Source organism: Phascolarctos cinereus, unplaced genomic scaffold (genome assembly GCF_003287225.1).
Source record: "Phascolarctos cinereus isolate Bilbo 61053 unplaced genomic scaffold, phaCin_HiC Scaffold_726;HRSCAF=1367, whole genome shotgun sequence".
NCBI classification, from domain to species: Eukaryota; Metazoa; Chordata; class Mammalia; order Diprotodontia; family Phascolarctidae; genus Phascolarctos; species Phascolarctos cinereus.
Genome location: NW_027556098.1, coordinates 43,545,628 through 43,561,268, shown reverse-complemented (window position 1 = coordinate 43,561,268; position 15,641 = coordinate 43,545,628). Strand labels below are relative to the sequence as shown.

The following is a 15,641-nucleotide window of genomic DNA, read 5'->3' as shown; positions in this document are numbered from 1 at the left end:
AGGATCAGGACCCAGCTACCCCATTCAGTACTACAGCATGGGGGAATAATAGCATCCAAATTACAGTAGGGACAGGACCTGGGCCTAGCCACTCTGTCCAGGAGTAAGAAACAGGACAGAGCCTGACTGGCACAAAGTCCCAATTCAGCAACTAAGGACAGAGATGTGAGCAAGCAGAGGAAAACTCTAAATACAATACTATGGAGTTTTGAAAAAAGGCCAAGAGCCAGAAAAAGAATAGCTCCACAATAAAGACAAGTAGAGGCTAAGAAAAAAAAATGACTTAGCCTCAAGGACTTCAAGAGTAGATTAAAGAATAAAGCAAAATATTTTTTAAAAAGTGAAATTAGAACACATAAGAAAAAAAAACAGTTGGAAGGAGAACAGCTTAACATAGAAAGTGAGAAGCCTTAAACAAATAGTAGGCAACCTAAAAAATAGAATGGAGCACCAAATCAATAATAACCATAGAACTGCAAATTACAATTGTGAGGTTCCTCATCACACCCAATGAATTGACAAAGGTAAGGAAAATTAAAATGTCTTTTATTGAAGGGGCTATGGGAAGGCAGTCAAACTAATGAACAACATATTCCTGGAGATGTGAATTGTTCAAACTGTTCTGGAAAGAAATTCAAATCTGTACTCAAAATGTCACTATACTGGACATCACCTTTTACCCAACAGTACTAATACTGGACATATAAAGAGTTCAGACTGCAAGGGAAGGTACTCCTACGTACAAAAAAATGTTAGTAGCTTCATTTTTTGTTATGACAAAACCCTCAAAGTGGGAACCCATTGACTGAATAAAGGCTGAACAAATTATTTTTTATGAATATAATATAAGGCATAGTGTGCCGTTAAAGCTAGCAAGATGTGGGTTTAAGTCTTATAACCCTGGCAACTCTCTAAGACAAGTTATGAGAAGGAATTGACCTATGTTGGTCAAAAACTGCATAGAAGCAATTTCTTACTTGGGAGTTCTATAACCAATGAAATCACAGGTCCATCTCCTATACCTATCCTAAAGAAGAAGGAGATGGATTCAGAAAAACTTGGGAAGACTTGTATGAAATAATAAAAATTATTTTAAAAAAAAAGTAACAATAATATATATAATGGGGCATGTTCTGGGCATACCTAGGTGTCTTACATGGAGGCACTCTATATCCCTAATCATGACTGGCATAGGCTGGAAAAGTTTACATCTTTAAAACTGGACCAGACTGGCAGAAATTATTCCACAATATATTCTAAGTGGGAATGTGATCTTAATATGAAAGATCTTACTATAAAAAAATTAGAAGAGAAACAGATCATATACCTCTTACAGCTATATGTAGGGAGACATATTCTTAACCAAAAGAGATAGAGGCAATTACAAAAGATAAAAGATAAAATAGACAGCTTGAGTACTTGAGACTGAAAAGCTGCACAGACAAAATTAATATTTCTGAAATAAGTAGGGATGTGGTCAAATGTAGAAAAAAATCTTTGTGTCAAATTTCTCTAATAAGAGTCAGATATCTAAGATATGTAAACAATATATGTGTATATACATATATGACTAATAGCCATCCTCCAGTAAGATAAATGATCAAAGGATGTGAACAAACACTTATTAAAAGCACTGTGAAATATTCACAACTACATAAAAGACTGCTCCAAATTTCTAATAATACAAGAAATGTAAATCAAAACAATCTTGAAGTTTTACCTCATACCTTGCAAATTGGCAAAAACTACAAAAAATGTCACCAGTTAATATTGGAGAGCTTGTAGAAGAAAAGGCCCATTAATAATTGTTGAAGGAACTGGTACAACATTTTGGAAAGCAATTTGAAATTAAGCAAATAAAGTAACTTAAAATAATCCAAAACCTTTGAGCCAGAGACTCCATTACTGAGCTTATACCCCATGGAAGCTATCAATAAGAAAAAAGTGCCAAAAATATTGATAGTAACACTTTTTTGTGAAGGCTAAGAATTGGAAATAAAATAGATGCCTCTCAGTTGGGTAATGGCTGAATACAAATTGTGGTACGTGAATGTAATGGAGTATTACTGTGCTATAAGAAATGATATGTGTAATGTAAATATAGAGATTAGAAAGGTCTATATGAACTAATGCAGAATGAAGTAAGCAGAGCCAAGGAAAATAATATACACAAAAACTACAACAATGTAAATGGAAAGAACAATGACAAATCAAAAATAAATTTAACAAAGTTACAAAGATCAAGTTGTACTTTAATAAAGAGCTATGAAGGGACACCCCCAACCAACCTGTTTGTGGAAGTGGGAATTCCACAGGTGTTACATATTGAATTTGTTTTCAGACTTTTGCAGTGTATCATCAGTTGTGCTGATTTTTTTTCATCTCTAAAAATACTATTTGTCATTTGGGATGGCTGTCTGGGAAGGGCCAGGGAACAGATACTTGGGATAAGTGTGGTGATTAAAAAACAGAAAATATCGATAAAAACTTATTTAAAAATTTTTTTCAGACAGGGCTAGTTGCTTTCTAATAATAAGAGATGTAAATCAAAATGACTCTGATATTTCACATCATGCCCTGCGGATTGGCAAAGATGATAAAAGATGGCAATAGTCAGTGCGGTAGGGATTGTGAAAAGACAGACACACTAATACATTGTTGGGGGAGCTATGAATTTGTCAGGCAACTAAGTGGTGCAGTAGATAGAGCACTGGGCCTGGAGTCAGGAAGACTCATCTTCTTGATTTCAGATCTGGTCTCAAACACTTACTAGCTGTGTGACCCTAGGCAAGTCACTCTACCCTGTTTGCCTCAGTTTCTTCATCTGTAAAAAGAGCTGGAGAAGGAAATATCAGACCACTCTAGTATCTGCCAAGAAAACCCCAAATGGGGTCACGAAGAGTTGGACACAACTAAAATGACTGAACAATATCAATAACAAATGCATTTGTCTAGCTATTCTGGAAAGCAATTTAGAATTATTTCTAGCAAAGAAATTGCCCCAGAAATATACACTTAGGAGGTCAGTGACCAAAAAATGTCCTATGTAGACCAAAATATTTATAGCACCTGGAAACATTGTAGATGCTCATGGATTGGAGAATGGCTAAAAAATTGTGGCATATGACTAGAATGTATTACTGTACTGTGGGAAACAGTATGATAAATACAGAGAAACAAACAAAGACTTAAATGATCTAATGTAAAGTGAAGTTAGAATAACCAGGGAAACAGTATATACAATGACACAACAAAAATGAAATACAACAATAAAACAAATTAAAACTGAATGCTGTCAAATTCTAATGACTGCACCTGGCCCCAAAGAAGAAATATGAGAAGACACCTAATACTGCCTTTTTACAGTGCCATGGGACCATAATAGTGGAATAGTGCATGTTTTGTCAGATATAATTTTTCTTAAGTCAGTCAGTTTAGCTGAACTTTTTTCCTTCTTAATTTGTTTTTAAATTATGGGGATGGGGAAGGAGAATGTAGTAGGAAATGAATTGATGCAAAGACAAAAAATATTAAACATTTTTTGAAAAATAAAGAATTAAGAACTCTGATGCAATCACGACAGAATACTGATGATAAAGGGGTGGTGGACAGTTGTTGGGTAGTGAGAGGAATACAGATGAGTAGTTTTCTTATTATTTTGTTAAATTTAACAGATGCTTTTAAAAAACTACATAATCTCAGTTTCATGTACAATCCTCATTTCTGTTCTTTGCATATTGAAATGTTCCTTTTTTGTTACATATTTGGTTTCTATTAAAAAATTCTTAAAAAAGAAAAGAACACGTTAATGTTTATATAATATGGCTTTTCCAGACACTTGTAACTTATATATCATAATTCTATAAACCAGTTTAATTTTTTAAAGCATTGTTTTCTGAGAGTATTTCTAAAAATTGTTGAAGTTTAAAATGGAATGTGGCAAATTTATTCCTTTTTTTTTTCTTCAGACATCCACTCTTCCCATTATTAGCATTGTTGTTTGAAAAATGTGAACAATCTACACAAGGCTCAGAGGGTACAACTTCTGCCAGTTTTGATGTAGATATTGAAAATTTTGTTAGGAAGCAAGAAAAGGAAGGAAAGCCTTTTTTTTGTGAAGATCCAGAAACTGATAATTTGGTAAGTAAAAATTAATATAACAAATTAATGTTTTTATATAGCAATTTAAATAGTGTGTGTGTGTGTGTATATATATATATGTATATATATATATATACACACACACGTATATATAATGACTAACTTTTTTTACCCACCTTATTAATGATATCCATAGTCTTTATGAAACTTACCTTTATGAAACATACCTGTTCATCCCTCCTCAAGCCTCCCATGGTGTCACTGAACTCCACACTCTCAGCTGAGAATTTTGCCTCATATTTCACTGAAAAAAAAAATAAGGCCATTTTCCAAGATCCCCTTTTTCTCCCCATCTCCCCATTTTATATTACTCAGATGTCTTCTGCTATTGTCTCCTTCTTCATCCCTGTCCCACCTGAAGAAGTGGCTCTTTTCCTTGCTGAAGTAAACCCCTCTTCATGCAGAATTGATCCCATTTTGTCCCATCTTCTCCACTAGATTGTCCCTTCTGTCATCCCAGTCACTCATAATCTTCAGATTCTCCTTATCTACAGGCTACTGCTTTGCTACCTAGAAACAAATTCCTCTCCTCCTCATTCCCCCAGTACACCCTTACTTGATCCATCCATCCTGTTTGCTAATGTCTCCTCCCTTTCATGGGTAAACTCCTTGAGAAAACCATCTACAATTAGTGCCTTTACTTCTTTTTCTCTCAGTGTCTTTTTTAAATATCTGCCTTTTTTTCTACTCACAGAGGTTGTCGTTTGTCTTGAAGAGGATCATGACGTCAGGGAGGTGATGCCATGACATGCAAGTGAATTGGATTTAAGTGAGGGAGGACTGTGAAAAGTCACCAGCCTATCAGCCTTACTTTTTCCTCTGGAGCCATCTGAATCCAGTGGCCAGATATAGATCAGGACAACTCTCTTTGGCTCTCATTGATTGGCCAACAGTAGGACCCAGGTCAAGCCCCACTTGGTCGTTGGTTGGGCTCTGATTGTCTCAGAATGAATGTAAATAGAAATTATTTCTGTTTTGGCCAGAAACCTGCAGGGTCTTTCTCTCCCAGATCTAATTTTTTTTTTGACTGGGTAAAGAGGCCATTCTCTGCCTTATCATTCAACTGCAACTGCTCTCTTCAGAGTTACTAATGATGTCTCTCTTTCTCTCTCTCTCTCTCTTTTTTGCTAGGCAGTGGGGTTAAGTGACTTGCCCAGGGTCACACAGCTAGTAAATGGTATGTATCTGAGGCCAGATTTGAGCTTGGGTCTTCCTGAATCCAGTGCTGGTGCTCTATCCACTGAGCCACCTAGCTGCCCCACTAATGATCTCTTAATTGACAAATCTGCTGCCCTTTTATCAACCCTCATTCTTCTTGACCACTCTATATATATAGCCTTTGACACTGAAGATCACCCTCTTCTCCTTGGCACTCTCAGCTCTGCAGGTTTTTGTGACGTTGCTGCCTCCTACCTGTCTAACCACTCCCCAGTCCCTTTAACAGAATTTCTCTCCAGGTCACACCTGTTAACCTTGGGTGTCCCACAGGACTTTGTCAGGGGCCCTCTTATTCCTCTAAACTGTTTCACCTGATGATCCCAATCAGTTTCCATGGTTTCATTTATCATCTCTTTGTGGTTGATTTTTGTGGTGGGTTATTCTCAGATCAATTCACCCAGCCCTGTCCACTCTCCTGACCTCCATTCTCACATCTCTAACTGCCAATAAGCATCTAGCAATGTGTCCAATATTGAAATTCATTATCTTTCCCCCAAAACCCTCCCTTCTTCCTAAATTTCATATTACTCTTAAGGGTACCACCATCCTTCCAGTCACTTGGGCTCACAGCCTAAATGTCTTCCTCATCTCCTCACTATATTTCACTCTCCATATCCAGTCTGTTACCAAGGCCTGCCATTTCTGCCTTTACACCATCTCTCATATGTGCTTCTTTTGACACTGCCACCACCTTGGTATAAACCTTCATTACGTCACTTGGAGTATTGCAGTAGCGTTCTGATTGGTCTCTTCGCTTCAAAACCCCTCTTCACTCCAATCCATTTTCCATTCATCTGCCAAAGTAATCTTCCTAATGCTCAAGTCAAACTATGTCTCTTCTCCTCTTCCCACCCACCCAAACCCTACCACTAAACAGTAAACTTCAGTGGTTTCCTGTTACCTCTATGATCTAATAAAAACTTGGCTTTTAAAGCCGTTCATGCCTTTCTACCTTTCCAGTCTTCTTAGCACTTTATTCCCTCCACATACTCTACAATACAGTCCCCTTGGCCTCTTTTATGTTTCTTCGCTGGCTGTCCCTCATACCCAGAATGCTCTGCATCTTTGTCTCCACCTCCTGACTTCCTTGATTTTTTTTTTTCTTTTGGCGAGGCAGTCGGGGTTAAGTGACTTGCCCAGGGTCACAGAGCTAGTGAGTTATCATGAGTATGAGGCCAGATTTGAACTCAGGTTCTTCTGACTCCAGAGCTAGTGCTTTATCCATTGCACCACCTAGCTGCCCCATTTCCTTGACTTCTTTCAGGTCTTCCATAAAATATGACTACTTAGCAATTGACTTCTTTGCAAATTTCCATGCATTGCATTTTCTTTGGGAATCAACTAGACAAAGTGTAATCTCTTTTACACGTGACAGCCCTTCACATATTTGAAAACATCTGTCACAGCCAGTTCTTGGATTTTCTCACAAAAAAATTATACCTTTTAATACAGTGCATATTGTTACTTCCCTTTTCACTGTTTCTTTGTTTCTTCTGCATGAACTCTGCAGAACTGTCCACTAGTGGGTTTCATCCTGCTGAAGTCTCAGTGAGGTCAAATTTGCTTCCTTGTGTCATAATCTCTGGTTCTTCTTGCTTGTGTCTAACTTTTATGGGTTTGTGTAGAGGCATTTTGAGGCCAGGGACTTTAGTCATTGTTGGATTTCATCTTCTGAATGTCTCAACTTTTAATGATTGTAGTTGTGGTATCTACCTCTAAGGAATATACAGAGGCAGTCTTTTCGCTTTCACTTCCTTTTTAGTTTAAAGTTCTTGGGCCTAGCTTTGTAAGGCTTCAGGAAAAATACATTATTATAAGCGTTGTTAGGCACATTCTGTCTCTGGCCAGGAATCTTATCATCCCTACATTTCATCACTTTCTTAGACATTGCCAGGTATTCAGTTCCCAAATCAGTTTTTCTTCTCCTCTGCCTTCAGTGGGCAACAGTGGGGCAAGTACAACCTGGTGCCCTATGTTTGCCCACAACTTGGTTATCTGTAGCTGTACTTTTTAGGTTTCTTTTGGCAGTATCATTTATATCCAGGTGACATCAGAAGCATTGGTAGTTGTCATGCATTTTGATAAATCTTGCAGTATTCTCTGTTATGTCTTGGATACATGCCCCTGCCTTGGCACCCCTGAGCAAGAAATTACCAGCTACTGTTACTCTTCTTTATCTAATCTTTACCAAATAATTTCTCAACTGATAACTTCTTTATCTGCAATAAAATATTCTTGGAAAGACAAGCAGCTACTTTTTCAACGTGTCTAGCTTCCCATTTTTAGGAGATGCTTCAAATCCGTGTTTGAATTCCAAGTTTAGAGTTGTCCGTTTCCTTCTGTGTTTTCGTCAACTCACCAAACTCCTGACAAGTGTTGTCTCCTGTCTTCTACCTTAAATCTCCCCCACCCCCACCTTTGAATCACTGTGTTTCATTGCCAAGCCTGAACCACTTCTGTTTCCTTTAGGAGTACTTCAATGTCTTTTACAAGCCTGGAGGGTGTCAAAGCATTCTTGAGTTCTTTAACCTTTTTTTTCCAGGAAGGAGATTAGCCTTCATTTGTAACCCAGATAATAGTCACTCAACAGTGGCATCAAACTGTTGTTTAATTTTTCCTACTTTCCATACTGGTTGAGATTTCCATTCTTATCTTTTTAAAAAAAAACTGTTTCTGGGTGTTTATAACTCAAAGGTAAGCATCTGGTGAAGTTTTTATAGCCAGTTATCACCTCTTACTAATTTGACAGACCCACTTATCTTCCTTCTCAGTTCTCAACACTAACTCCACAGCCATACCTTACCTTGCATCAAACTCCTATTTGTTTCATCTAGTGTTAGGGAGCTAGTTTGCTCAGTAGATAGAGCATGGGACTTGGAATCAAGAAGACCTGACCTTGTCCAAATCATATCTTAGTTTTCTCATCTGTAAAATAGACATAATAGTGGCACTTATGTCACAAGCTTGTGTGAAGATCAAATGAGTTAACATATATAAAGCACTTTGCAAACCTTAAAGGGCTATATAAATGCTAGCAATCATCATCATCATCATCATCATCATTTCACCAGTTGGTCTCCCCTAACAATCCATTTTAGCAATTTGTTTTACCTGTAGCTGTCCCTGTTATCATTTCTTATTTATCTTATGTGGTAGTGATGACACTGTCTTACTTAGACTAAGCTGGTTTCCCTTTAAGAGGACAGAGGCAGCCCTCATGACCTGGTTGGTCCCGTATGACTTTCTTTTTGCCTGAAGCATAAAAAGTCCAACCTTTAAGCAGTTGGAATCCTGAGGTTTGATGGTATTCTCACTGCCTTGTGGTAGGTCTTGCTGACTCAGCATTGCGGCTGTAGGACTGGAAGGTGAAGGGAGGGAGAAGGAGAGAAGTATCCTCTATCTTGAGCAACTTTTCCTCCTTATTGATCCTTTTTTATGCTTGACTGAATTTCACTTTGCCAAATATTGTACAGCTGAGGAGCATCTCACTATGTTTCATTGCCAAACCTGAACCACTGGCCTGGCCTGAGTAGACCTGGCTCTGAACACCTTTGCAAAACTACCTTTTCTTTTCCTTTCTCGATTCTACCTTCATGTTTTACTCTATAGTCCCCCTTGATATTCTTTCATCTTTTTATGGCTTCTTTAATTATCCTTTATCTTTCTCTTCTTTAAGACACAGAATAGATGTATGAACTGACATTTGAATTTAGAGAATATGCTTTTTCAAGTTTTTCTCAATTGGCTTCGGATTTTCCACCTTAAATTCAATTTCTGACAGACAGCTTTCTCCCTCAACAGCCCTGAGGTTCTTTTTATTGTCTGTTCCCCCTTTGCATGTATCTTGAATGGTGGCTAGGGGTTGAAGCTACTAGGATTATCTCCCTGCTTGGGTCCAAGAAAGGGGCATTGAAAGTGCAGAGTTGGCTTAAGTGCATTAAATATAGGGTATCCCTTTCTTTTTTCCACTCATTTCAATCCCTACCTATCTCAGAACTGGGTGGGGTTTGATGAGGATAAGGTTTGATAGCCTCTCTCCTGACCTCGACATGAATTCATGTATTTTCAAAGACAAATCATGACAGGTCTAGCGTAAAAAGTTAGAGTTGGAGTAGCTCACACAAAAACAAACAGGTATATGAGGGTGCTGTGAGTGGGGTACATGCTTAATAACATCCAAGAATAAAACATGCTTCTTTGGTTAAAATTCTCCAGTTAGGGTCTTAATGCTACATCAAACTGTCTTCCTCTAGTCAAGGTATTACCGTACTAAAATCTTCTCGTGCTTCTTTAGGGAATTAGGGCTTGGAGGTAATCTCTAGCCAGGCCTGTGTGCCCCACTTCCCAGGTCTAACCACCAGGTCCATGTGCTATATAATGTCAAATTTTTGTAATTCATTGTGGGGCTCTTAATGCAAAAAGGTGATCACAAAGAGGAGTGGCACCAGGAACATTAGAACTATGCCAAACATGATGACATTTTCTGGATAGTCACCAGTGCTCTTCACAGGTCAGGGAGAATTGCCTTTATACCATCACTCACTTAATTCTTTATCCTACCAGCCAGGACCTCCCATTCCCTGCATGCTCTGTAGGAAGAGGGAGGAAATAAAAAATCTTCACCCCATGGGAAACCTCTGAGGGACTGCTCCCCTTTTTTTGTGGGCTATGAGTAGACACTTTCACCTCCTCCTTATTGCCAGAAAAAAAGCCACCTCCCAACAGCGTCACCCCTTGTTCCACTGAGCATTGCTACACTGCCTTCTTGTACTTGGAAGAAGAGTGGTGGGTGCTGCTACTTCAGGGACCTGACTTTGCCCTCCTATTTGAGACTCCCTTCACTATTCCACTCACCACGGTGACTTTTCCAAACCTTCTCATCCCTCTTCAAGCATCCCATGGCACAACCAACCCCAACCCTTTCAGTTGAAGACCTGTCCTCATACTTCACTAAAAAAAAGTTGAGGCCATTCACCAAGAGTTCCCTCTTCACATCACTCAGATGTCTTCTTTTAATTTTTGAATATTTTTCCTAATTACGTGTAAAAACAGTTTTTGACATTCATTTTTAAAATTTTTGAGTTCCAAATTCTCTTTCTCCCTTCCTCTCCTCCCCCCTCTCTGAGACAGTAAGCAATTTGATATGTTATACATGCACAATCATGTAAAACATTTCCATATTAGTCATGTTGTAAAAGAAAACACAGACCAAAAACCCGACAAAAAAATAAAGTGGAAAATAGTATTCTTCAATCTGCATTCAGACTCTATAAGTTCTTTCTCTGGAGGTGGACAGTATTTTTTATCACAAGTCCTTTGGAATTGTATTGGGTCATTGTTTTGATCAGAAGAGCTAAGTCATTCACATTCAATCATCACACAATAGTGCTGTTACTATATACAGTATTCTCCTGGTTTTGCTCATTTCATTTTGCATCAGTTCATGTAAGTCTTTACAGGTTTTTCTGAAAGCATCCTACTCATTATTTCTTACAGCACAATACTATTTTGTCATTGTTCCTGCCCAATAAAAGATGTAAGTTCATGGGCTGAATTATATTTTCTAATAATGTATTCCTTTGTTGTTGTTGTTCAGTCTGTCCAACTCTCCATTACCCCATTTGGCAAAGATACTGGAATGGTTTGCCATTTCCTTCTCCAGCTCATTTTATAGATGAACAAACTGAGGCAAACAGAGGGAAGTGACTTGCCCAGGGTCACAGAGCCAGTAAATATCTGAGGCCAGATTTGAATTCAGGAAAATGCATCTTCCTGACTCCAAGACTAGTGCTCTATCCACTGCACCATCTAGCTTCCCCTAGCCAACAGTAGGAGCTTAATAACATTTGTTAATTGACTGATCCTTACAGTAAGCTGGTATAGTAAGTACTGGAAGTTTCATTATTCCTTTTCTACAAATGAGGAAACAAGTGTAGAGTCATTGTGACTTTCTCGTAGTCAAACGTCTTGTAAGCCACAAGGCCAGCATTCAGACCCAGATTTTCTGACTATGCAGTGAGTACTCTTACTGGGATAGGAGTGTAGTACAGTGAAAATAACGTGCTGCATTTCAGTCATCTTCCTTCTGCCATTTATTACCAGTTTTATCTTAGGCAAATCTCTTAACCTCTCTAGGCTTCAGTTTCCTCATTTGTAAAATGAAGAGATTGAACTAGATGACCTCTAAGGTCCTTCCAACTTTTAAGATCATAATCCTCTAACTTGTATTTCTGAATTTTTTTTTTTTGCTTGTAGATGGTAAAAGCAATACAGGTTCTACGCATACATTTACTCGAGCTCGAAAAGGTTAATGAACTCTGTAAAGATTTCTGCAGTCGCTATATTGCTTGTCTAAAAACTAAAATGAACAGTGAAACTCTGTTGAGTGGAGAACCAGGAAGCCCTTATTCCCCTGTGCAACCTCAGGTACAGTTAAAGCTAATTTTAATAGGATTTCACATTAACTTGTACCAGTTAGATGTGATATGGGAAGAATCTTTGTGGTTTATTTACTTGCAATATTGCTGTATTTTTAAGTTCACATTATTTTTGGAAGAATAAAGTAGATTAATTCACTGATATGCAGCTTTGGTTACAAAGATGTGTATCATAGCATTAATAACTTGTTGGAATATTCTTGACACCAAAGCACGTGAATGTTTTTATGTCAGGAAAAAAGGGGACAACTTGACTTTAGTACTTTTTAAAGTAGCAATCGTCTGCCAGATGGTGATCTTTTAAGTTAAAACTGGTGAGATGGATTTGAAATGTTAATAGAATTGTAGTGGTATCGATAGGCTGAAGATCTCTAAAGTACATAGGAATCTATAGTGATATTAAGGACAAGGAAACAACTTAGGCAAAAGGCTGCTTTAGCCTATAAGCCAATAATTAGTTTTATAAAAAGGTAGCCTGGAAGAAACAAGGCACTAGAGGTCATTCAAGTTTTATATTTTATACTCAAGGCAAAAGACAAGAAATTCAGGTCATACTTGGGATTTAAGAAAGAAAAAAAGCAAAAACTCTAGCCTGTGCCTTAGTGCTGATAGCAATTCAGCTTTGTGTCCCAATTTATAGCAATAATTGGTTATAATGATGACTTTAAGTCATCTAAGAAAGGATTAGTTATTTCGTGTGTGTGTATGTGTTTATGTGTGTGTGTGTAATAATATGGACCTTTCCATCAGAGGGAGTTAAAAAAAGGGTTTAGACTTTTAAAGGGTTAAACTTGCCATTATTCAGGATACTTTATTCCTCAAACATACTAGATAAGGCTTTACCATGATTTCTTATAATAAGAGTTTATATCTGCTGAAAACTCTGAGTTAAAAAGTAGTAGATTTATCAGAGAATACCACTTTACTTACCATTTTTCTTTCATAGCTGCTGGACTCTCCTCATTATAGACACAAATAAGCTCAGCAGTATCATTTTGGTTATGCAGACTGAGAGCTCTCCACAAACTCTAGGTGGCAGCGGATTGTCTTTGAAATTTCCTGAGACAGTATCTTTCAGATAGGGAGTCCTAGCTGGGGCTAGAAGGATAATTTTTGGACTTCTTTAGGCACTCTGAGATAGTATAGAGGGCTTCTGGTTGACTTGATTCAATTTATGAGGACTCCTTTTGAGCAGTTTGGAATTGCTGGAGAGTCTCAAAAACTTTTCTGACATTATGTAGTCTCTAAATCTCTAGGCTAGAAATGGATTCTCTCTAATATATGAAAAGGTTCTCCTGGGCTTTTTCTGGTCCAAATCTGCACCCCAAGTAGATATCTGGGGACTTTTCAACGAGCCTTTATAGCATGACATTAATACTTGGAATCTTGGGACTCAAATATCTTTTTGTTGGGACCCCTAGAGGGCATAATATTAGCAAGGAAAAGGTCATTAAAATTTTAACTGATACTTAAGTTAATGCTTAATAGCTTAATAGTTTAAGCTACTTCTAGTGTTTGAAAATTAGCTTTATCAGAAGAAAAACTGTTTCAGTTCTTTTTATTATATGACTTTAGACCACAAAAATCTCTCCACTCTGGAACGTGGTGGCGGTGGACACTATTAGTAACTTGACTTATTAAGAAGTATATGGCCCTAATTTTTTTTTCACATCATGACCCAGAAACAGACATTTAACACACTGATGATTATTATATATTTAAAACATAGTAAAGGAGATTAAAGTTAAGATTTATGTTGAAATTAAGTTTAAGATTTAGTCAATTAAATTTTCAGTTCAGTTTTTAAAATTCAATTCACCAGACAAATATCTATGGCAACTTTTACTATGACTTTTTTATAATGCTACATGTTTTTAGTTTGGTTTTTTTTTTTCAGTGTATGAATACGCCTATGATTTTGTTTCTCTGTCAAAAATATATATTCTTTTGGTCTTATGAGTCCATAACCAGTATTAAACTGATCTCTTTGAATATAGTATATTTGAACATTATCTGATTGGCATATAGGACTAACCATATTTCATCTTTTATGTGACAAAGATTTTATTTTGTTCTTGTGATGGGTTAGCCTGTGATTTTTCTGTTTAGTATTTAAAGTTTTTTGTAATGACAGCGTCTCAAGGATGTGCAGTGGGATGATGCTGCAAATAACTTTTAAAACAAACAAAAAAGAATGTTTAAAGAGTGCTGGCTTTTTAAATGTTTGTACCTTTGGAGGCCCATACGCTTATTGCAGTTAGGGAAATTGCCCAGAATATTTTTAGAATTCTTTTGGATTGTTTTTCATTTTAGAATATCCTCAGTATTAGAGTAATAGCAAATTTTTTTATATTGAAGGTGGATTGGGTTTTCAGAAATACCCCTAGACTTTGGAGGGAGGGTATTGGGAAGAATGCAGGCTGGGGTGGGTCCCTAGAATAATGGATTTTTTTTGGTACATCAAACTATGAATGATGTCTGTATCAAAAAAGAAGTTTATATATTTTTACATGTATACATATATATAATAATCCTCATTGCTTTTTAAAACTTGTATAAAGGTAGTTCAGTCTATTTTCAGCTTAACAATTATCTTTCAATTGTTGCAAAAATAAGTTCTTTTTGAAACTAATGTATTGTTGGCTACTATATTTCATGATCATTAAATTTTGAATCTGTGTTTGTGTAATGATATTTATGTTATTTGCTTTATAATTTTTATTAACAAGTTTATCAATGTTTTCTTTAATAAGTGCCTCTTTCCATTGTTAATGATATAAATATGCTGCTTTTTCAATAATTGAATCTTCATTTTCTTGAATAATAATTCCATTTTTACCTCATAACTTTTAGCAAATTCAAAGTGCCATCACAGGTACACTCAGTCCCCAGGGGATAGTGGTGCCAGCATCAGCATTGCAACAAGGAAATGTAACCATGGCAACAGTGGCAGGTATGACAGGAAGAAAAAGTGAATCGGTTTTGTTTCATTTGATTGGGTGTTCTTAACATCATATAACTAAGAAAGAGCATGAATTTTTTTCATTAATAGTTTTCTCTTTGTTAGTTCCAGATGCGGCATAACTGAAATGAATGCATGACTCTTGTGCTTGTTGTCTATCAAGCATACTTGATGCAAAATGATTTTTTCAGCTAATCAAAGCCTGCAAATCCTTAAGGTTTCCGTAATTCTTAAAAATGCTACATAGCAAAAACTATCCACCATTTTCAAATAATTTAGTTCCTAGAGGGACAGTATAGCAAGCTAATTTCAGAGTCAAGAAGACTCTCAAATTCAATCTTGCCTCTTATTTTCTGGCTTGGTGACTTTGGGAAAGTCAGTCTTTCAGAGCCACCAAACAATTGAGTTGCAATTCTACATTGATACAGGGAGTTCCCTTATTAGGTGTTCCTTATACCAATGAAATAACAAGGCTAGTTTTTTGTTTTTTGTTTTTTTAAGAAGAGGTTTCTATCTGTATCATTCTATTGATATCATCTGGAATTCAAATATGAAATGAGTTGCTGCCACTTCATAGAAAATACAGTTAAATTAAAATGCATAGTTGTAACGTTAAGAATACTATAGATGTTTTAATAGCACAGCCAAAACAGATATAGAAAGGCCAACTTATTCTATTCTATTTCAAATATTTTAAGTATTCGTTACAACTAACCTATACTCCTTCATCCAGGATTATAGTGATTGTACTTTTCTACTTTTATATTCAGTAGGTTGACTGATAGCCATAGACCTATTTGAGACTTGCTTTGTTGCAGCAGCACTTATTCCTAGAGGTAATAGGGACAGAATAGGTAAAGAAA

The 15,641-nt window shown here is 36.8% G+C and overlaps 1 protein-coding gene across 4 annotated transcripts in view; it reads left to right on the top strand.

Moving 5' to 3' along the window:
* PKNOX1 (PBX/knotted 1 homeobox 1) overlaps positions 1–15,641 on the top strand; it is a 166,350-nt gene that overhangs the window by 102,244 nt on the left and 48,465 nt on the right. For all 4 annotated transcript variants that reach the window (XM_020973870.2, XM_020973868.2, XM_078146502.1 and 1 more), the window contains 3 exons: positions 3,969–4,140; positions 11,635–11,805; positions 14,670–14,769. In XM_020973870.2, the coding sequence (XP_020829529.1) occupies positions 3,969–4,140; positions 11,635–11,805; positions 14,670–14,769 (443 nt within the window). The remainder of the gene's footprint in view (positions 1–3,968; positions 4,141–11,634; positions 11,806–14,669; positions 14,770–15,641) is intronic.